General features: G+C 33.3%; 1 protein-coding gene across 1 annotated transcript in view; it reads left to right on the top strand.

Annotated features, from left to right (window-relative positions):
- The window catches only part of LOC139515143 (uncharacterized), a 32564-nt gene extending 7729 nt beyond the window's left edge, over positions 1-24835 (top strand). Inside the window, exons 3-8 of the mRNA XM_071304705.1 lie at positions 9609-9768; positions 13866-14381; positions 17105-17227; positions 17692-19490; positions 22738-22897; positions 24274-24835. Coding sequence (XP_071160806.1) covers positions 9609-9768; positions 13866-14381; positions 17105-17227; positions 17692-19490; positions 22738-22897; positions 24274-24695 — 3180 coding nt within the window. The 3' untranslated portion in view covers positions 24696-24835. The remainder of the gene's footprint in view (positions 1-9608; positions 9769-13865; positions 14382-17104; positions 17228-17691; positions 19491-22737; positions 22898-24273) is intronic.
- Positions 24836-25103: the final 268 nt, after the last annotated feature.

The raw sequence follows: 25103 nt of genomic DNA, 5'->3' as shown, positions 1-25103 counted from the left end.
TATACCACTGTCCCAGGTTAGGGGGAGGGTTGGGATTCCGCTAACATGTTTAACCCCGCCACATTATGTTTGTATGTGCTTGTCCTAAGTCAGGAGCATGTAATTCAGTGGGTTGTCGTTTGTTTATGCGTTCCATATTTGTTTTTCGTTCATTTTTTGTACAGAAATCTGTTAGTTTTCTCGTTTGAATTGTTTTACATTGTCATTTCGGGGCCTTTTATGGCTGATTAAGCGGTATGGGCTTTGCTCATTGCTGAAGGCCTTACGGTGTGACCTATAGTTGTTAATTTCTGTGTCATTTTGGTCTCTTGTAGACAGTTGTCTCATTGGCAATCATACCACATCTTTTTTATACATCATAATTTCTTGAAAACAAAATACTAATAAAAAAAAGAAATGTGGTATGATTGCAGACAACTCTTCACAAGAGACCAACAAATAAACAACTATAGGTCACCGAACGACCTTCAACAATGAGTAAAACTTATACTGCATAATCGGCTATAAAAGATTCCGAAATGACAAATGTAATATAAACTAAAACAATAAAACTAACAGCCTTATTTATATACATTTTTAAAAATGAACGAAAAACAAATATGTAACTCAGCGACAAACGACAAGCGCTGAAATACAGGCTACTGTCTTGTGACAGACACAAACAGAATGTGGCGGGGTTAAACATGTCAGCGGATTATAAATTCACATGAAATTTACAATTATCAGCAATGCTTAGTTATAATGTGATATCAGTTTAGATCAGTTTAGCTACCTTAAACCTTCTTTTTTGATCGCTTCATTTCTCAGGATAGATAATGCTATTGCTGGACTGCTAGTCCCCGATGTTATCACCAGCTCAGTAGCCAGTGTTTTATTATTGGCATGATTAAGAACATACCTTCCTTAAATTTCACTTTGATAGATTAAGATATAATAAAGAACCTAAGATTCAAACTCACACAAAACGACTGTTCAGCCCCTTTAGTGGTCATATAACTACTCGCTCCATGAAAACTTGAGAAAAAAGTTGAGACAGCATCGCTCCATGAAAACTTGAGAAAAAAGTTGAGACAGCATCGCTCCATTGAAACTTGAGAAAAAGTTGAGACAGCATCGCTCCTTAAAAACTTAAGAAAAAAGTTGAGACAGCATCGCTTCATGGAAACTTGAGAAAAAGTTGAGACAGCATCGCTCCTTAAAAACTTGAGAAAAAAGTTGAGACAGCATCGCTCCATTGAAACTTGAGAAAAAGTTGAGACAGCATCTCTCCTTAAAAACTTGAGAAAAAAGTTGAGAGAGCATCGCTCTATGGAAACTTGAGAAAAAAGTTGAGACAGCATCGCTCCATGAAAACTTGAGAAAAAAATTGAGACAGCATCGCTCCATGGAAACTTGAGAAAAAAGTTGAGACAGCATCGCTCCATGAAAACTTGAGAAAAATTTGAGACAATATCGCTCCATGAAAACTTGAGAAAAAAGTTGAGACAGCATCGCTCCATGAAATCTTGAGAAAAAGTTGAGACAGGATCGCTCCATGAAAACTTAAGAAAAAAGTTGAGACAGCACGCTTCATGGAAACTTGAGAAAAAAGTTGAGACAGCATCTCTCCATGAAAACTTGAGAAAAAAAGTTGAGACCGCATCGCTCCATGAAAATTTTAGAAAAAAAGCAGACACAACATCGCTTTGAGATGAAAAATGAGAAAAAAAGTAGACACAACATCGCTCCATGGAAACTTGAGAAAAAGGTAGACACAACATCGCTCCATGGAAAAATGAGGAAAAAGATGTACTCATGTAGACACAACATCGCTCCATGGAAACTTGAGAAAAAAGTTGAGACAGCATCGCTCCATTGAAACTTGAGAAAAGGTTGAGACAGCATCTCTCCTTAAAAACTTGAGAAAAAAGTTGAGACAGCATCGTTCTATGGAAACTTGAGAAAAAGTTGAGACAGCATCGCTCCATGAAAACTTGAGAAAAAAGTTGAGACAGCATCGCTCCATGGAAACTTGAGAAAAAAATTGAGACAGCATCGCTCCATGGAAACTTGAGAAAAAAGTTGAGACAGCATCGCTCCATGAAAACTTGAGAAAAAAGTTGAGACAGCATCGCTCCATTGAAACTTGAGAAAAAGTTGAGACAGCATCGCTCCTTAAAAACTTAAGAAAAAAGTTGAGACAGCATCGCTCCATGGAAACTTGAGAAAAAAGTTGAGACAGCATCTCTCCATTGAAACTTGAGAAAAAGTTGAGACAGCATCTCTCCTTAAAAACGAGAAAAAAGTTGAGACAGCATCGCTCCTTAAAAACTTGAGAAAAAAGTTGAGACAGCATCTCTCCATTGAAATTTGAGAAAAAGTTGAGACAGCATCTCTCCTTAAAAACGAGAAAAAAGTTGAGACAGCATCGCTCTATGGAAACTTGAGAAAAAGTTGAGACAGCATCGCTCCATGAAAACTTGAGAAAAAAGTTGAGACAGCATCGCTCCATGGAAACTTGAGAAAAAAGTTAAGACAGCATCGCTCCATAAAAACTTGAGAAAAATTTGAGACAATATCGCTCCATGAAAACTTGAGAAAAAAGTTGAGACAGCATCGCTCCATGAAATCTTGAGAAAAAGTTGAGACAGCATCGCTCCATGAAAACTTAAGAAAAAAGTTGAGACAGCATCGCTTCATGGAAACTTGAGAAAAAAGTTGAGACAGCATCGCTCCATGAAAACTTGAGAAAAAAAGTTGAGACCGCATCGCTCCATGAAAACTTGAGAAAAAAAGGAGACACAACATCGCTTTGAGATGAAAAATGAGAAAAAAAAAGGAGACACAACATCGCTCCATGGAAACTTGAGAAAAAGGTAGACACAACATCGCTCCATGGAAAAATGAGGAAAAAGATGTAGACACAACATCGCTCCATGGAAACTTGAGAAAAAAGTTGAGACAGCATCGATCCATGGAAATTTTAGAAAAAAAGCAGACACAACATCGCTCCATTGAAAAATGAGAAAAAAAGTAGACACATAATCGCTCCATGGAAACTTGAGAAAATAGTTGAGACAACATCGCTCCATGGAAACTTGAGAAAAAAAAACTAGACACAACATCGCACCATGGAAATTTGAGAAAAAAAGCAGACACAACATCGCTTTGAGATGAAAAATGAGAAAAAAAAGTAGACACAATATCGCTCCATGGAAACTTGAGAAAAAAGTAGACACAACATCGCTCCATGGAAAAATGAGGAAAAAGATGTAGACACAACATCGCTCCATGGAAACTTGAGAAAAAAGTTGAGACAGCATCGCGTCATGTAAACTTGAGAAAAAGTTGAGACAGCATCGCTCCATGGAAACTCGAGAAAATAGTTGAGACAGCATCGCTCAATGGAAACTTGAGAAAAAAAGAAGACACAACATCGTTTCATGGAAACTTGAGAAAAAAGAAGACACAACATCGCTCCATCGAAACTTAAAAAGTTGAGACAGTTTCGCTCAATGGAAACTTTAGAAAAAAGTAGACACAACATCGCTTCATGGAAATTGAATAGAAAAGTAGACACATATCGCTTCATTAAAAAATTAAAGAAAAAGTAGACAAAGCATCGCTCCATGGAAATTGAAAAGAAAAAGAAGACGCAGCATCGCTCCATGGAAACTTAAAAGAAAAAGTAGACACATCTTTCATCTTACTCAACAAGTTTATCAGATACTCTTAATAGAAGTGCCAATAGGTCTATGTGTATTTGTTGTTTTGAATGCATATAAGGTAAAAATGCCTACCTTAGTAGGGTTTATGTGACCTTGACCTCATTTTTGTTTGTTTGTTGGTATTTTTTTTTAAGGTTTGGTCTTTCTAAGGTTCTCTAAGCAGTATGGTAACTTTACTGGGTATGATATGATTTTAAGTTGTCAGTTTATTTTCGATTTATGAGTTTGACTGTCCTTCTGATATCTTTTGTCCCTCTTTTAGGGTGTTAATGTTTGGTTTGCATGCTTTATATTACCTTGATCTAATTTTTATCGATATGAATTGACAATGTTAATTGTTAAGGTGGCTCGGGACTATTCGACTGCGCATAATTTCACGCATGAATTACAAAAGTATTTGTTGTAAATTCGATAAAAAAAATTTAAATATTTTGATTGATAAGAAATGTTTAATCATTGTAGCTATGTGACTTATAGAATATTTTCGTTATTATCCGTATTTGTAAAAGGGTCAAAATGACATTTCACCCATTTTCACCATTTTCCCGCAAACATTTGGGTTTTAAGGTAAAATATTTTTTTTCCTTATCGGTGACCTATGTTTTTTATTTGCTCATTCTTTGAAGCTATATTTCAGCTTTTTATATAATAGTTTTGGACCAATTGTCATAGAACGTTTTTTTGATATTCCGATAAAGATATGTCAACACCTCTATTTTCCCTATCATTTCATTGAAAAATGGTCCCTTTTACATATCTGTTTAAAAGTAAAATTTTGAGCTTAAATGGTCCGTGACCCCCTATTTGTTTTCGACCATCTTGATTCACTTTCTGTAAAGAATAAAATATCAAAAAATACGGCACTTCTGATAGAAACTTTGAATAGTCCCGAGCCACCTTAAGTGTATTTGATACTAGTAGTAAAACCTTCATGTAACAGAATTTCATCCTAAATTCAATAAAGATTTCAATGCTCTTCAACTTTGTACTTGTTTGGCTTTGTAAATATTTTTATTATTAGCGTCACTGATGAGTCTTGTGTAGTCGAAAAGCGCGTCTGGCGTACTAAATTATAATCCTGGTACCTTCGATAACTATCATGAAACCATAATTTTATTTATTTTCTCTTTCTAACGTTGCTTGCACAGATGAGTTTATAGACACAGGCTCGAGATTGAATTTCCCATAATAGTTTCATACAATTTTCATGATTCTTGAATTGGATTCATTGTTATGCCACATATGTACAGCAGCTATTTTGATCAAACAAAGGTGTCTTCAACTAACCTCAGTTGAATGAGCATCGATATTTTTGACACAGCGGCATATACATGTATACCCATAGGTAAATTCGACACAATCTTTTGGAACTTGTTGATATTCAGTGCTCATCAACTTCGCACTGTCATTTCACTCATTTTCTAAGGAACCAATTTTCGTTGATTGAGGAAAAAAACATATTTTGAATAGGTTTGATTTCGTAGTTTTACCAGATTTGGCATTCAAGCCTATAGAAAATTATCACCTTTACCCACAAAATCAAATAAAATTGGTACCCGAAAAAATATAGTGAATCCACAGTTATGGATTTAACTACCAGCTATTTTGATTCGATCACCACTAATGCGTCTTATGTAGACGAAACACGCGTCATTTCAGGTCTATCAAATCAAAGTGCTGGTATTTTTTAAAAGTTTGTAGACCCTTTTTTCTTGTTCTATTACAGACGATCATATTTCTAAGAAAAAGGGTGGATTCAAATTTATACCATTTTGGAGGATGAAGACTGTCAATTCTTTCGTTCTTTTGTAGTGGCATTAGCAGCAACGGGAAGGAATTCATAAAGATGCCTTACCTATGTCATCCATAGTTGAACGTGATAATCGGTGGAAATGAACGGAATACTGGTAATATAAAAACAGAACGGAATATGATGCAACTGAAAATGAAATATTTAATCACAGTGGGACAAAAGTCGCTTTGGTCATATATGCTGTTAAAAACGAACGAATCACGTGTTTGTATTAAAACTTTTGATTTTTCAACCTTGTATACAACCATTCCCCATGTGAAACTGAAAACCCGTCTAAAAGAAATAATTCACAATGCTTTTCATCATAAAAATGGTAGCATACGCTATAAATTTATCACTTTGGGATACCATAAGGCAGATTTTGTTAATAAGGAACAAAAGGGTAAAACATACTACACAGAGGAACAAGTGATCAGTATGCTGGAGTTTCTTATTGACAACATATTTGTTGAATTTGGAGGTAGACTTTTTCAACAAATTGTCGGCATTCCTATGGGAACGAACTGTGCGCCTCTCCTTGCCGACCTCTTCTTATTTTCATATGAATCGGAGTTCCTTCAGACACTTGTCAAAAACAAGAAGATCAAAGAAGCCAGGTTATTTAATTTCACTTTCAGATATATTGATGATGTTCTTTCCATTAACAATCCGAACTTTTCTGATTGGATTCCATTAATATACCCACCAGAACTAGAAATTAAAGAGACCACAGACACGGCTTCCTCTGCCTCATTTTTAGACTTATACCTCGAATTTGACATACACAGTCATCTCAGTACCAGAATCTATGACAAACGAGACGATTTTAATTTTGAAATTATCAATTTCCCCCACCTTAGTAGTAATATACCAACTTCACCTGCATATGGAATATACATTTCCCAACTTATTAGGTATTCAAGAGCTTGTAGCTCCTATTCAGACTTTGTAAAACGTCACCAGTGTCTGAGCAGAAAATTGATGAACCAGGGGTATGTCAAAGAACGTCTCGTCCTTTTTCTAAAAAAGTTCATCGGAAGATACCCAGAACTTGTTGATAAATATTCCGTATCAACTTCACAAATAATACAAGATGGTCTTGAAGTATAGATTTTGCGTACTGACGTTTGTTATCATCTTAATTACGTATTATAGTATTCTTTTATATGTCTTTTTAAGATATTCATTTGAAGTGACTCTGTGGTTACGTAAAACCACATACTTTGAACGGCAAAATTATTTCATTTATTGATATTACTTTTACTTAAGGATCTTGACATACTATGAATGACTAAACTATTTTATTCAATAAGACTACTTTTTCTGTTTAGTCTGTTTTTTATGATATACATTTGACGTGAAATTGTACTTATGTATCCCGTCATACTTTGAACCACACCATTATTTTATTTATTATTATTACTTTTACTGTTAAATCTGTTTTTTGTTATATCTACTTTACGTGAGTCTGCATTTATGTATGCCGTCATACGACAAAATTATTTTTATGTCTACCTGTGCGAATTTCATACGCACAATTTTACACCAGTAATGAAAACCTTCTATCATTTATGGGTAGACTTTACATAGATAAATTCAGCCGTATTTGACGTGAAACTGTACTTATGTGTCCCGTCATACTTTGAACCACACCATTATTTTATTTATTATTTTTACTGTAAGTCTGTTTTTTGTTATATCTACTTTACGTGAGTCTGCATTTATGTATGCCGTCATACGACAAAATTATTTTTATGTCTACCTGTGCGAATTTCAAACGCGCAATTTTACACCAGTAATGAAAACCTTCTTTCATTTATGGGTAGACTTTACATAGATAAATTCAGCCGTATAAGAAAAGCAAAATGAGAATGTTAAATTTGATGTATGCCTTTTTGTGCTACTTTGTTACATTTGTTGTTTATGTAGTGATATTAAGATGATAACACAATATTGACTGTTGTACCCCTATTTTTGACATTTTTACTCTTTGAGTATGTTTGTTTTGTTCATGCATCGTTGACAATGTAATGGAATTTGATGCGACTGTCATACAAGTGAGAGGTTTAGCTAGCTATAAAACCAGGTTCAATCCACCATTTTCTACATTAGAAAATGCCTGTACCAAGTCAGGAATATGACAGTTGTTATCCATTCGTTTGATGTGTTTGGACTTTTGATTTTGCCTTTTGATTTTTGATTTTCCTTTTTGAATTTTCCTCGGAGTTCAGTATTTTTGTGTTTTTACTTTTTTTTTTTTTGTAACGACTGGGATTTTAATTTAGTCTTGTAACCATGTTGGAGTAACATTTTTGAAAAAGATTTTTCATCTCGTTTTGTAACGATATCGGAGTGTCATTTCGAAATTGGATTGCAATACAGATAATGACAGTTCGTAACAGCTTTTTACATCAAACTCTGGGACTAAAGATAACATACAAATCCAGAGTACACGAGTTTCCGAAGTAACGGTTACTAGATATATATAGATATTTGTGGTGATCTACACGTAGACTTCTAGCTTCAACAGTACAGTAACAGTGATTGATTGAAATAACTTTTGATTTTGATTAAAGGGGAGACGAATTCCTAGAAAGAAATTTCCGTATTCAATGAGAAGACTATTGAATTCGAGAACTGTGAACTGCAAACACTACGGTTGTAAATGCAAATCTGATGGCGACTGGATACGGATAGATCCATATGGATATTTGTAGCGATTTACACTAACGCTACTAGCTTCAACAATACAGTAACAGCACAGTGATTGATTAAATAACTTAAGATCCTGATTTTAGGAGAGACGAGTTCCTAGAATAAATCTAACCATGTATCAAGTACTTTCCGTAGTCAAAGAAAATACTACTGGATACGTGAACTGAGAACTGCAAAACCATACGGTTGTAAAGGCAAAATTACTGACGTAGAATTATAGGTTGGTAGTTACTGCAAACCCTTTGGCTGTAAAGACAACAATAATACGTCGAGACGGATGAACAGATTTGAGCTATCTTGAAAGTAAAAAAGGCAAGAACAGGAAGCAATGAAGAATACATTTCATAAGTTTCAAAATTCTTAAGATTAATCATAATATCGGGTTAATTTCATCTCTTATGTTATATAATCTTTTATTAAAATTAATTTGAAAAACTCAAACAATTGTTTTGCTTGTATATTGAATAATTGAGGGTTTATTAATTTAATACCATCCCCACACTATGTGTATGTTTTAATGTGAGCAATTTCCATGATCTCGTATTATAACTATGGGATGAAAAAAGGAGGGGGTCGAAAATCCGGTTATAAAAAGCTTGTTGTAATATATAAGACTTGAATCTTTGGAGGGTTTTTGTGATAGTCTGAGGCCATTGCTTATTTTAGTAATCTTATGTTATTACATAGTTGTGAACCTATAACAACATAGGTTAATAGATATCAAAAGTACTTGGCCTTTAATTAAATGCGCCTTACGTCTACATAAAACTAATCAGTGACGCTCAGTTCAAAATAGGTATAAAGCCAAACATTTAGAAAGTTGAAGAGCATTGAGGACCCAAAAATTTCCAAAAAGTTCTTCCAAATACGACTAAGGTTATAAATGCCTGGGATTATTAAAATCTATTTTTTTTTTAAAAATTCATATTTGAGAAAACTGGAAATTTATAAAAATGTCCATATAATTGATATTCATGTCAACACCGAAGTGTAGACTACTGGGCTGGTTATACCCTCGGGAATTTATGATAAACAAAAACCTCCAATGCATGAAGTTTACATTTACTGATCTTAAGAACCAAAAAAAAAAGCATGTTGGGCTTGAATATATATGTATTTCTTATGACATGTAGTACACAACAAATTAAAACACTTGAAGTATACTGTCGATTCAATTACTTTCGTGGGAACCAATTTGTGTGATATAAGATGAAAAAGCATTTTATTGAAGTTTGTCAATATAGTTATACCCTCCATTGAAAATGTCTTGTAATGAATGTACTGATGTTCAATTTACGATCATTTTAGATTGTTTTGATGATTCTATTGAGATTGTGACAAAACTCAGGAAGGACCCGTATACTATTTTACAATACATTAACTATATATTTCAGATTATAATGATGGTTTTGTTAAGACTCATGCAGACATCTATCCTAAATGCTTGTGAGCAGGAGGATCCAGTGGGTATAGGCATTGCTTACATTATACCAGAGTGTCCATGTGCAATGTGCAAGACAGGAGACCCAATGAAATATGTCAAGCACGTTAAAAGTATGTTATATAGTTAGACGGGGTAAAGTATTGGTCAAAATTTTGTTGTCCTTTCTAGCAATTTTTATTTCTGGCTCAAATTTTTGTCTGGAATTACCTAATTAAGGTTAGTTCTAATATACGAGCCTTCCGCACTGAACTTGATATCATCGGTTTATAGTAGGAATGTCAACGAGTACTCGAGTATCGATTATCAAAATGATACTCGACTGATTGGTTTCCTGTAATAATGCTAGCTGTTGCTTTATCAAGTTTATACAAAAAACTATGTTTATTGGGAACGCCTCCCGGAAAATTAGATATCAAGCAAAATTGATAAAATTAAAAAACGATTCAAATATTTGCGATTAACTATTATTTAAAATTTCTCAAAACAGAAGTACATATAGGATATATGAACAAGTGCGTTTTTCCAAGGCTTACACTTTTAGCTACGCTTAGTCATCTCCAACCTCTGTACCGCCAGAGCGTATATTTACATCATCAGAACTGTTATTTACCTGAGAAATCGCTCGATAAATCCAACGAGTAAACGATTAGTAAATATTCACAGAGTTGACATCCCTAGTTTATAGACAACGATTTTTCAAGGGTAAACTGAAGCAACTAGTTTGAATATATAAAAGAGAGATAAAGTATTACAAAAAAAAAAAGAAAAAAAAGCGACGTCATGTTAATAGCGTCATATACAAATCTGCTTAAGGTCTGCAATTAAAAATATTCACATTCAAACCAAGCATAAATAAAAATCCCAAATCATGTTTGATTAGTAAATTTTTAATTCGAAAAAATGCTAAATAAATGGGTTTGTAAATAACATTACAACACGCGGAAAGGTAATCAAGCCTCCCAAACAAAGCTTTCTTCTTGCACCAAACATTACAAGACGTGGAAAGGTTACTAAGTCCCCAAGACGAGGTTATTCTTCATGTCCGTAGTATTTCTCATATACCATAAGTCGTAACTTTGCAGAACAAATTCACCCGTAGTTATTTGTTTATCATCAAGTTTAAATTTCGAAATGGGGAGGGTGACGATTTATTTACAATAGTATCAAAGGTACCAGGATTATGATTTTATACGCCAGACGCGCGTTTCGTCTACATAAGACTCATCAGTGACGCTCAGATCAAAATTTAGAATATTGTCAAAAGTAGCATGATTTTAATTTAAAACGCATAGTCGCGCGTTTCATCTACATAAGACTCATCAGTGACGCTCAGATAGAAATGCTAAAAAAATCATCATAACTCGTCTGAACAGGTATGAGGAACAGTCCTATGAGGATGAACTGTTCGCCTCTTTTTGTCGACCTCTCATTATTTTTAGATGTATCGGAGTTCCTCCAAACACTTATCAAAAACAAAAAGATAAAAGAAGCCAGGTCATTTCATTTCACATTAGAATATATTGATGATTGTTTCCATTAACAATCCGATTTTTTTCTGATTGGATTCAATGAATATATCCTCACCGACTAGATATTAAAGAAACAACATCGCGGCTTTCTCCGCCTCATTTAAGACTTATACCTCGAATTTGACATAAGTGGTCATTTCAGTACTAGAATGTATAACAGACGAAACGATTTGAAGTTATTAATTTCTCCCACCTTAATAACAATAGTCCAACCTGCATATGGGATATATATGTTTCTCAACTCATTCGGTATTCAAGAGCTTTCAGCTGCTTCCCAAATTTTATAAAACGTCACCAGTGTCTGAGCAGTAATGTCTCGTCCTTTTTCTAACAAAATTTCATTGGAAGATAGCAAGACCTTATTGGTAAATATTCCGTATCAACTTCATGAACAATGCATAATGGTCTTGAAGTATAGTTTCTAGGTATTGGCATTGTTTAACATCATAGTTACGGGTCATGGTGTTCTTTGTAAATTATTAAATTTGTCATTTCATTTTTTGCTTATGTGTTTTGTCCACATGTCTTTTTGTTTTTTCTTTGATCACATATTTGTTTTATAGGGATTAAGATTATATCACACTGCTGACTGTTGTACCCCTATTTTTGACCTGTTTGTTTTGTTCACACATTGTTTTCAATAGAATGGAATTCAATGCGACTATCATTCAAGCGAGATGTTTAGCTAGCTATAATACCAGTTTAAATCCACATCAGGAAATGCCTGTAACAAGTCAGGTATATGACCGTTGTTTTCATTTCGTTTGATGTGTATGATATTTTAATTTGACTATTCGATAAAGGACCTCCAATTGAATTCAACTTGCAGTTCGGATTTTTGTTATGTTACATTTAGTGAGACACATAGGGACTTAATTAGTGAAAATTGAACCATATGAACAAAGGGTCAAGGTCAATACGTTGTATAATTTGGACTCTGATCTTGCATCCTCCTTTCATTTGAACATGTTCAATTATTATGCTGTTTGCTGAGATATTGACTTTGAATATTCATGAGTAGAAATTCCGAGTATAGAAAAATAAATGAAATTTGACAACAAACAACACACAACTAATACAGAAAAACAGAAAAAAGCGATATTTGATTAAAACAGGGTTTGAGATTGGTTATTTTCATAACAATTTTTTACCTGCATCGAGAACAAATGGTTAGTAATTTTCCTAAACAATTCACCCGTAATATGTCATGACTGGATACGTACCTACCTGGCAATAATTTAACCCTACTATCGAGTTACTGACTTAAAAAAATTGCAAATCCATTCTGAAGAAAATAAAGCGTCGTGTCATATGTTTTCGTATATCATATGTTTTCGTATCAACCACATTACGTCGGTTTCGACTGCATACGCGTACACTGTGGCGTGTTTTTCGGTTTCTATATTTAGAAAAACAACACCACTACAACTTGACATATTTAAAACATATTCAACGTCGCTTTTTTAAGACGTTAGAACAAATTGAATAAAACTGACCTATTTAGCCATTTTTAATTAATGACAAAAATATGCATCACTAGAATAGTTGTGGAAAAAAATTCTAAAGGGTTAAAATAAAGTCCAGATATGTTTTTTGCAAGTCAGACACCGGATCTTTAAAACATATGACTGTGATGTGTTTTTTTTTTTTTGCCGTTTTGATTACAAACCAGCGAGTTAAAATTAGCAGGGTTCTTCTATAAAATGGTTGTTCAAAATCTAATTATTCAATATTTCACTGACAATTTTTTTCTATACATCCTTGATACATGAAGATGAAAACAGTCTTAACTTTTTATATTTAATCCTAAATTTTGAAAAACTGCACTTTATTTTAGAAAAAAATAATGTATTTTGTACAAACCAGGTGCCAATCTGAAATTAATCAAAATCTAAAAATTTCAGCACACGAAACACCAACCTAAAACGATTTACTAGTGATTTTTAGTACTGAAAAGTATTTAATACCTTTTTTTATGATTCAAGCGATCACCAGAACCACGACTTTAGAAAATATTAATTTCCGGATTTGTAGTCATTTCCTGTCCGTGTACTAATTCAATTTTTCTTTCATACGAAAACATATGACGCCGTTTTTTTTACATAAAAAAAATCGCAAAGTAATCAGAAACAAAAAAAAATGTAGTAATCATTGACAAAAATACTAGATACCTAAAATCAATCCCCAGGACATGCTTTTTAAATTTGAGTAAACACCTGAATAAAAACTCAACAGTGAAAACCGTAAGCAGTGAAAATTGTTATTTGTACGAAAACACATTACATGATGATACAATTTTGTATATACGGCGGAGACGAATTTCGTCTAAAAAAAAAGACTTATCAGAGACGCTCGAATCCAAAAAAACTAAAAAGGCAAAATAAAGAACAAAATTGAAGAGCATCGAGGACCAAATTTCCTAAATGTTTTACCAAATACAATCATCTTTTTTTAAACACTTGCATTTTCGTTGTTTTTCACAATCTCTGCATACGAATCTTTGGTAAATGAGTCCTTGGTTGGACATTTGAATAGTTAGTATCCCAAAATGACATAGACAATGGTGTAAAAATAATATAAAGTACATATTTCAACCTTGTTTAAGTCAAATTTTGGACTGGATTCCTTTAGATAAAGATAATTCATTAATAATGCAGAAGTTTTATTTATTTTTAAAGAGAAGGTAAAAAAGAAAATTAAAGGTAAAGAAGATGACGATAAAGCTAAAGAGGATCATGATAGTGGAGATGATGATGACGAAGGAGGCGGTGGTGGTAGTTTCAAGAAAAAGAAAGACAAAAAGAAGACAAAGAAAGAGAAAGAAAAGAAAGATAACCAAGAGAATGATGATAGTGGAGATGATGATGGTGGAGCAGGCGTTGGTGGTAGTTTCAAGAGAAAGAAAGACACAAAAAAGAAAAAGAAAGATAAGCAAGAAGAGGATGACGATGATGGAGACAAAAAAAAGGAAGACAAACAGAAGAAAAAAGATGAGAAAAAGGCACAGAAAGTCAAGGCAAAAAAAGAAAAGAAGATAAAGAAAGATAAAGAAAAGGGAAATAAAATGTCGTCAAAATTTTCCAAAAAAAAGGCTGCCCCCAAAATGGCGTCTTCTAAAAAGGATAAATCTCCGAAAAGCAAGAAAACGTCTCTAAAAAGTACAAAAAAGTCTCCAAGAAGCGTGAAAAAGAAATAAAAATGAGCGGAAATCCCGATTGACAGTATCTATTGAACATGACAGATGATTCAACAAATTATGTAAAAAAAAAACCATGATAAATGCGTTTCCGAACAGCTTGTGCTATTTTTCTGTTCATGACTTTATATAAAACTTATTGAATAGAAGTAGATTCATGTAGTTTAATATTGAATCTTTTTGAAAGTTTTGACACAAAAATGCCACAGCGACCAATGTTTAAATAAGCCCTGGGCTTCAGATAAGGAAGGAATGTTACACACACATTTGCCTACCAGTTGTTGAATGTTCAACTGTTTGTTTCTGTGAAAGTTCCACAATTCTTCAAGCGTTTTTTTGCATTTAAGATTAAATTTGAGTTTTATTGAACAAGAGTCGAATCAGACCCACGTCACATGTATGTATTTAAAAAAGGTTTTAAGATTTGTGCAACGTTGCTGATCAAAGATAATGATGTTATAACAAGATTAAAAGACATTGTATACATTTAAATGACAATTAAAAAAAAAAACCGCACACATATTTAAGTTTTATATATTTATATGCAGATATAAGAAGATGTGGTATGAGTGCCAATATGACAACTCTCCATCAAATCAAAATTTGTAAAAGTAAAACCTTATAGTTCAAAGTACAGTCTTCAAAAGTAAGACTGGCTCAAACCGAACAGGAAGCTTTAGAATTTCCCAAAATTACTAGTATAAAAACTTTCAAACCTATGATCAAACTTATTAAAAAAAATAACCAGAAAACAGAAACACTTATAAACCACATCAACAAATGACAACTACTGAACATCAGATCTTTGACTAAGGACAGGTGCAAACACATATAGTGGGTTTTAACGTTTTTAACGGTACCAACCTTCACCCTTATCTGAAACAAAAGTGTAACATCACAACATAGGAAGACATACTTTAGAATTACTCAATCAAAAGACACAAGAAACATACGCATGACGATTTTGTTTTTATCTATGACACAAAGTAAATACAAAATCAATAAGATCAAAGTTAGATGTTAAACCATTACAGAAAAAAACCGTAACCTTGTAGAAAATGCCGCCAAATAGAATAATGTACACAGGTAAATGAAAATATTGTTGTTGTAAGGTATACAGTATAAATGGAGAACGGAAATATATATATGATAAAAAATAATTTTGTTGTTCCTGGTACGAGAACAGAAGTGAAAGTTTATAGTCATACCAAACACTGGTTTAGCTGGTATAGACTACCCATTTCCATTCTCAATTTGATATATTAAAAATAGAGAAACAAGATATAACTCTAAATTAGCAAACATAAATTGACAAAAAAAAACACCATTACAAATTGCATCTACAGGTCAAATTAACAAGAAAATTAGATTTTAGAGTACTCGCAGTTACTGAAATCTAGCTAAAAGCCAAAAATAATTAATTAAGATTCATGCACCAGAGACTAAAATCAAATGAAACACATCCCAGGGATTTAGTATTTTAGCCCAGTAGTCAGCACTGAATATCAATTATATGGTTATTTTAATAAATTTCCTGTTACAAAACTAATTTATAGAACCAATACTGTAAGAAAATGAAATGCCTTGATCGATTTTCCTATCCCAGGAATAGATAACCTTAGCCGTGTTTGGCACAAATTTTTGGAATTTTTGGTCCCCAATGCTCTTCAACTTTATTCTTGTTCTTGTTTGGCTTTAAACTATTTTGATCTGAGCGTCACTGATGGGTCTTGTGTAGACGAAATGCGCGTCTGGCGTATTCAATTATAATCCTGTTACCTTTGATAAATAAGAAACGTCATGGACAGTGAAAGAAGACATGGTTTTCGCACTGCCAAAATTAAAAGTATAGACAGGCAGTAGGATACAAGTAGTTAGGAGCTAACCTCGATATAGAGAAAAATGAACATGGATGTGTATCTACTTCAGTTTTATGCACAATTATATTGTATCAATATCTATGAACAAAATTATACTTGTATGATGTTTCCCTGTATTATGAAATATCGTCTTGTTACAATTAGTATGTGTAAAAATAAATCCAATTTTGAATGATGGCAATTTTTATTTGAAAATTTGTGTCCCATTGTATATGTGCAATTATATTTGGAACCTTTTACCCGTATTTCTAGTCTTCAAATGACACTGGAAGAAGATCACTATTCAATCTATCAAATATATGGTGCACAATAATTTTCGATAGCTGCATGAAAGGTCTAATCGTTCAAATCTACTTTTCAATCAGATTTTACATTCATTTTTCTTTTCGTTTGAAAAGGGAGTCTTACAAAAATTATGTAATTTTAAAGTGTAGGTAAACTCGTCATAAATAAATACCCGGTTTCAAATTATGTACGCCAGACTCGATCAGTACCACTCAAATTTACAAATACAGTAAGAAGCTGAAATGCTTTTATTGAGGGCCTAACATTCCGAAAGCTTTGCAAAATACGGTTATGGAAATCTATTGTGGTAGAAAATCGAAAGATTCCAAATTTTGTAAACGGATAGTTTATATTTATGACCATATCAATTATAATTCATGTCAACATAGAAATGCAGTCTACTGGGCTGTGTGCGACTGGTTAGCATATTGTAATATTTTAATGTTTTGTAAATATTGACCTCTAGTTAGTTTGGCTTTATAACTGTTTATTTTGTGTACAGAGAAAATTAATGACGCAAGGCTAATTTGACAAGTTGCTAGTTTATTATCTGCAGTTAAAGTTGAACTGTCAGATGTGATTAAGACCAGAAACGATGTCCTGGTGTGTAGGATAATAAAATTAGCTATGCCTATTTGTTTGTCTAGAGATGAAGTAATTAAACTCTATGATAAGGTCAGTTGGTCACGAGACTGGCAGATTGTGTATCAGCTGTGATACTGTAAAGATGTGTATTCCTTGAAGTCTTGAATCAGTTAGATTCTGGAGGACTTGTATTTAAAGTTTATATGCTTAAACTTTGTAGCTTACTTTGTCAATGTGTCTGAAGTTATGTACATTTGTTAATAAACTTGTATATATAAATACCGTATTATTTAGTTACTGGGAATTTACCACAGGATATATTGTCGTGCCATATATGGCTATATCCGTCCGTCTGTGTCGGTGTTGACCTCCCCTCGATCACGTTACATTTTTTTGGTGGCAGCGGTGGGATATTATTAACATGGATTAATAATATTCAGGGATTTATAGTAATAGTCCGATAAATTTGTGTGAGAGGATTAAATATTTCTTGTGTGTAAATAAAGTAACTGTAATTAAATTGTTATAAAATGGATAAACGTGATTCTTCTGATAAAGAAATCTATTTCGGAGGTGCAAGACCTAAAGTATCAATGGATACGGGAATAGGATTAAGTTCAACTGTGTTATCAACGCCTAGAATGATTGAAACCCAAAGAGAAATTCAGCGTTTAACCAAAGAGTATGAAACTCTTCAGGAAGAAATTTCAAGTGCTCCGACTCCGAGAAGATCGCCGATTCCATCCGTGTTCCAACCTTTTGGTAATCAAGGATCGCATGCATCCAAACGTATGAAAATTGAAAAGCCAGTTGTCCCACCCTCAAAATATGATGGTTCTGTTCCTTGGGAAGATTACAAAATTCAGTTTGAAATGATATCTGAATTAAATTGTTGGACGGATAATCAGAAAGCAATGTTTCTTACGACAAGTCTAAGTGGGAATGCGCAAAGTGTTTTAGCCGATATTGAACCGATGAAGCGTAAAGATTATCAATCGATCTGTGCTGCATTAACAAGTAGATTTGGAACCGAAAACAGAACAGAGCTTTTCCGTGTGCAGCTTAAGAATATCCGTAAAAGAAGAGATCAAGAATTGCCTGAATTGGCGCAACATATAAAGAGACTAAGCCGTAAAGCATATCCCAATGCTCAGCTGGAACTACAAGAGATGTTGAGCCGAGATCATTTCATTGATGCATTAGATGACGCGGATACACGGTTGCGTATACATCAAGCTCACCCAAAGACACTCGATGAAGCAGTTAAGTTGGCTGTTGAGCTTGAAGCTTTTTATATTGCGGATAAACAGAGGGACAAACCTTCAAGTGTTCGAAATTTTGCTATTTCGGATGGTTCAGAAGTGTCTGGTCAAATAAAAACACTGACTGATGTGGTAGAAGAACTTCGACGTGAGCTTCAGTTTCTGAAGAGCGATATGAGTCAACAGAGACGCGGATTTAACAATAATAACAACAAACCGGGAAAAAGAGGATGTTGGACTTGTGGAGAGACAGGCCATATTAGAAGAAATTGTCCTAACGATGACAAACGTAACGTGAATTATCAACAAAAAGACAGAGTTAGAACAGGTAACGTTGCGAGTGACGGTGGAGAAATGTATATTCCTGGTAAATTTCAAGGTACAAACGTTCAATGTTTAGTAGATAGAGGTGCAAATGTGACAATTTTGAACGATAAGGTATACAATTCTCTGTCCGATAAAAACAAAGTAGTGTTGCGTCCAACACAAACAAACATGAAACTTGCCGACGGTCAACCACTAAAAGTCCGAGGAATAGGTCAAATGAACGTTCAAATCGGAAGGACACTTTTAAAACACGATGTGTGGGTAGCTGAAATAGATGCAGATATAGACAGCATAATCGGTTATGACTTCATGAAACAAAATATGTGTTGCATTGATGTGGCTAACAATACAATGACTGTTAACAAAGAACAGATATCTTGTGCAGTATTTAATACACAAGGTGTGCGATGTTGTCGGGTTGCTGTGTCAGAGACAACAGTTATTCCGCCGGGTGTCGACCAGATTATTCCGGGGAAAGTTATGGATATTGGTTATGCTCAAGATTGTAGTATGTTAGTAGCTTCAGATAAATTTGTGGAGAAGCATCAGCTCATGTTGGCTAAAACGGTAGTTAATTCATCATCAGATGTCGTTCCGATTCCAGATTTGAACGCAACAGATAAGTCTGTTAAGGTGTATGAACAAACTATTGAAACGCCATGTGAAGCAGTAACCGTACTTAACGAGTCAGCTTGTTTTCGAGATTCGTCAAGAGAAGATATTCCAGAACATTTATCCAGTTTTAACACAAACAGTATTAGTGACTTCGTATACCGGATTCAAAAGTTAGAATCGTCAAAACCAAGAGTTGTTCATTACAACAGACTTAACCATATCATGGAGATTTTGACAATTGGCTAATTAAAACTGTAATTCAAAGAGACACCGAGTCTCGCGCTACCGCAATTGAAGAACATAACATTGAGTCTGACATTGAATTGAGTGAAAATGAACAGTGCGATATGTCTAATTTTCCAACGGACAATATTAAATACGGTCGCGGTCATCGTGTGAAACGTCCACCCAACAGATACGTACCTGATTAGAACTTTGTTGAAGTTATGAACATTTAAAATTGAAATGAACATTGCCTGTTTTCATAATTATGATTGAGTTAATTGATTTATTTTATTGTTAAAATGTTGAAATTATTTTTTGATCTAGTTTGATTTTTCGTATATTTTTATTGCGTATTTTTGTTTTATTTTTGAAAAGTAGTTTTCTATACTTTAATAAGTTAAAGTTATTTTTGTTTACATGTGAGACACATGTTTTTCAAAGAAGGAGGCAATGTAATATTTTAATGTTTTGTAAATATTGACCTCTAGTTAGTTTGGCTTTATAACTGTTTATTTTGTGTACAGAGAAAATTAATGACGCAAGGCTAATTTGACAAGTTGCTAGTTTATTATCTGCAGTTAAAGTTGAACTGTCAGATGTGATTAAGACCAGAAACGATGTCCTGGTGTGTAGGATAATAAAATTAGCTATGCCTATTTGTTTGTCTAGAGATGAAGTAATTAAACTCTATGATAAGGTCAGTTGGTCACGAGACTGGCAGATTGTGTATCAGCTGTGATACTGTAAGGATGTGTATTCCCTGAAGTCTTGAATCAGTTAGATTCTGGAGGACTTGTATTTAAAGTTTATATGCTTAAACTTTGTAGCTTACTTTGTCAATGTGTCTGAAGTTATGTACATTTGTTAATAAACTTGTATATATAAATACCGTATTATTTAGTTACTGGGAATTTACCACAGGATATATGGTCGTGCCATAGATGGCTATATCCGTCCGTCTGTGTCGGTGTTGACCTCCCCTCGATCACGTTACAATATCGATATTTAATTAAATCGCAAAGAAACGAATTTAATCTTTAATGGTCTTTTGAATCTGAGCACTATCTGAAAAGTCTGATATTAAAAGCGTTAAATACTGCTTTGAGTTTTTGGTACTTTTCAGACACTTTTTGTTGCAAATTCAGTACCGGATAGTCATTTGACAGGGCGTCAATGCACTTATGATCAGTGGCTTTTCAGATAATTCAGTATAAAAGGGTTTTTAACAGGTAAACTTCTGAACATAGATTGAAAATATCTTAATTGACTGCACGCGACTATTTTAACTACCCAATATACCGCAGGAAATAAGTTAATAACAAGAATTGATTATTTATTGTTCAGCGATCAATTTCACAAAAAAACTTAATGGAAAAAAATCAGTATATAAACCTGGGAACAGTATATCTAACTAATATATATGTTCCTGGTATAACTTACAATTATTTTTTGTTATAAGATGAACATCCTGTTGAGAGCAGTTGCGGTTTAAATAACCGTTTTAGATCAAAATTAGTTTACTAGTGAACTAGCACTGGAAAGTTTATGATGATGTGTATTGGTGGACAGTCGTCTTGTTTTCAAACGTATCACATCTTCTTATTTCTATATGAAAAGACATTTTGAACAATAGAATATTTTAAAAGACAATATTGCCCCCAAATTCAAAGTTCTCTCTGTACCTAGTCAGGAATATGACAGTTGTAATCTATTCATTTGATGTGTTTGAGCTTTTAATTTTGCCATTTGTTTAGGGACTTTCCGTTTTGAATTTTCCTAGGAGTTCAGTAGTTTTGTGATTTTACTTTTATATATATATATATATATTTTTTTTTTTTTGAAATAAAGTTTTAAAAAATAAACTGCAGTAGTATTGGTATTTATCCTTCATTTCTAGTTATTTTGGCGCGGCAGCATGAATTATAATTCTTTTAAACTTTTACTTTTCGAAATACTAAGCAACTTCTATCCCAGGAATTGATAACCTTATCAAGAGTTGAGAAATTTTGTTGACAGTGAATTTATAATTATGACCATAAGGCATATCAATGAGAATCTATGTCAACACAGAAGTGCTGACTGCCTGGCTATAGTAATACCCTAGGGGAACTCTAGTTGGCGTACCTATTTATAAAAGTGATATCCTTGATGATTTTTGCAACTGCTAGTGCGTGTTTCGTCCGGAGGTTTTAACCACCATTAATGAAGTCAGCACTTTATATATTTCTCATGAAATCTAAAAAAATCATTCATATCACTAAGGTATATATCCACAGCCGACATAGATGGTCTTGGCCTGATAAAATAAACATTTTTGGAACTTTTGTTTCCAATGTTCTTTACATTCATTACTTACTTGACCATCTAACTACTTTGATGATGGTACCTTTGATGAGTCTTATGTACTGGAATTATCAACCTGATATCTTTGGCTATAATCGAAGCAGATATTTCTCGTCTTCAATACTTGCTGAACCTTTTACACGAAAGTGTATATACTGTATATAAACAAACTTAGACTAAAAAAATGTATTTTAACGAGATTTTTTAAGCACACCAATGCATGAAATTTTGAATTATAAAAAGAATTTAATTCAAATTTAATTTTGCAATTCTAAGCAATTGGCATTCTGTGTTCATTTTGGCATTTGATAAGTAAGCTTTACAAACTAATAGATCATGATAGGACAAGAGTGTAATTGATTGTTTAATCAGGGAAATATTGTATGTCGATATATATTTTAATGATTTAAGATTTATAATCATGATGAACAATTTATGAGGATGTTTATAGAACTGCATTTTTAATATGAACATAGAGAGCAACTTATTTAAATTCATCGATTGTCAATTCTACACAGGCATGTAGGATCAAAATGAGCAGTAGATCTAAGATACGTATGTAGTAGAAATTGTCAAATAGTAGCTTCAAATAAGAATTGACCACCATGGGTAAACATATATATTAATGATAACTTAAAGTGGCAAATAAACTCATCATAGATACCAGGATTGCAATTTTATATTTGCACCAGAAGCACATTTCGTCTACAAAATACGCATTGCGCCCCTTTATTAGCAGACTTGTTTTGTACTGTTATAAATTACAGTTTGTGACAAAACTCAGTAAAGCCCCGTATAATATTTTACAATGCATTAACTATTTATATTTCAGATGATAATGATGGTTTTATTAAGACTCATGCAGACATCTATCGGTAATGCTTGTGAGCAGGAGGATCCTGTAGGTATAGGCATCGCCTACATTATACCCAATTGTCCATGCGCAATGTGTAGTACTGGAGATCCGATGAAATATGTGAAACATGCGAAAAGTAGGTTAAATGATTATTTTATATATTTAGATACACAAATATAAAAACCAAATAATGTAGCTAACTACAAAGTATAACGAACAAAAAATTTAACTATTAACCAACGACAAAATTACAACATTGAGTTTTAATAATGAAAAAAAAGACTTAAAACTAGACAGCGAAAGTTACACGAAAATGTATATTCACCCGTATATATTTCCTCTAGAAGGGTTAACAGCTAAAAATCGGGAGATGTGGTTAGGTTTTTTAATGCGAACACCGTTAATACTATCCAAAAGAATCAAAACGACGTTGATGTTATTACCATAGGTCACTGTATCGACCTTTAACAATGAGCAAAATTCTCATCACATAACAAGCTGTTAAAGGACCGACATATCAAGTTGTAAAAGAATTCAAATGAAGCCAACAACGACATGATTTATATGAAGAAGAAAAAAACGATACACAACAACAAGCGACAACCACTGAATTGCTGACATAGGACAGGATGGAATTGTCATGTTTACAGGCGCCAATAACTAAATAACAGAACTAAAAAATCAGTTGAACACAAAACAAATCAATTTGAAAGTTTTAAGTATTTATTTTTTCATAGTATAAAAATATATGAAAAGGTTTTTAGTGTTTAGATGCGGCCGTTCTCCTACTAGTCATATTTATATTATTTCATTTTTCAAAACGATGAGGTCTGCAAAAGTTGTTGATTAATCCTATGTCGTAGTTGTAAAACAATTATAGAACATTTGCACTGTGTAGTATGTCTGAGGTAGTTAATGCACACTTAAACTGTGAACTATCCAGATTATAGCACTGTCAGAACAAAAAGATAATGCCTATGTCATTTGTCTATTGTACGGTGTTACATGCATATAAGGGTTTAAAATATGTTTACATTCGTGTTACATGCATATATGGGTTTAAAGTATATATACATCTAATTCATTTTTACTTTGGTGGATAGTACTGTTGCCTCATGGGCAATTATGCCTTCTTATTTTCATATTTATATTTTACCTTACTGCTAAGAAGTATTGAAATAAACATTCCCCTTTCTTATTCATATGATATTCTTTTGCACTTTTGAAGAGAAAATCAAAGGTAAGAAAAAACCAAAAGATGAAACCGAAACTGATGACGATTAAACAGAGGAAAGTGACGATAGTGGCGTCGAAGAGTTTGGAGGTGGATAACTATGGCATTTTCAAAATAAGCATTGACTTTAATCGAAACCTAAATGGGAACTGTATTTTACTCGAAAAGAGATCAGAGATATATATGATTATGTTTCATCTTACTGTAAATAAAGTTAATGTTAATCCTCCACCTGTTCCGTTGCTTATTTTTTATGATATCCTTTTGCACTTTTCAAGAAAAGATCAAAAATAAGAAAAAACCAAAAGATGAAAGCGAGAATGATAATTCACCAGAGGAAAGTGATGATGACGCAAGAGGTGGCGGTGGTGGTGGTGGTGGTGGTGGCGGCGGCGGCGGTGGTGGTGGTGGTGGTGATAGTGATGGTGGAGACGATGATGGCGGTAAAAAGAAAAAGAAAAAAGACAAAGAGAAAGAGAAACAAGACAAGAAAGATAAGAAGAAAGAAAAGAAAGAAGAGAAAAAAGCCAAGAAAAGCAAAAAGAAAGAAGAGAAAAAAGCAAAGAAAGAAAAAAAGAAATCAAAGAAAGCCGAGAAAAAGAAAGCTAAAGCTTCAAAAAAGAAAAAGTCTCCAAAAGCTAAGAAGAAACCAAAAGCCAAGAAAAAGTCACCTAAAAGGAAAACGAAGAGGAGAAAGTAGACTTTTTAATAGACGAAAAAAGTGTTCATTGATTATTTCAGTTACATCAACATTCAAATTTTTGTGACGTGCTTGTATATAAACGTATATCAGTGGAAAAACCGTATATAAATTATTCATTATAAACTGTGCAATGGTAACGGAAAGAATTATAGTATGATAAACAAAACAAAACAACAAACAAACAAATACAAAAACAAACAAACAACACAAAGAATAACAACAAAACAAAAAAGTAAACAAAACAAAACAAAGCATAAAAATAGCACAAAGCAAAATGAAAATTATGTATGAATATACTAAAGGAACATAGAATGAAATTCAAAACAGTGTGGCTGTGGCCATTGATTGACACATTAAATTCATCCATTGACTGGGACAATTTAGGTGAACGTTTGTATGTAACGA

The sequence above is a fragment of the Mytilus edulis genome, chromosome 3, assembly GCF_963676685.1.
Source record: "Mytilus edulis chromosome 3, xbMytEdul2.2, whole genome shotgun sequence".
In the NCBI taxonomy this organism is placed as follows: domain Eukaryota; kingdom Metazoa; phylum Mollusca; class Bivalvia; order Mytilida; family Mytilidae; genus Mytilus; species Mytilus edulis.
This window is presented reverse-complemented; position numbering and strand designations above follow the sequence as displayed.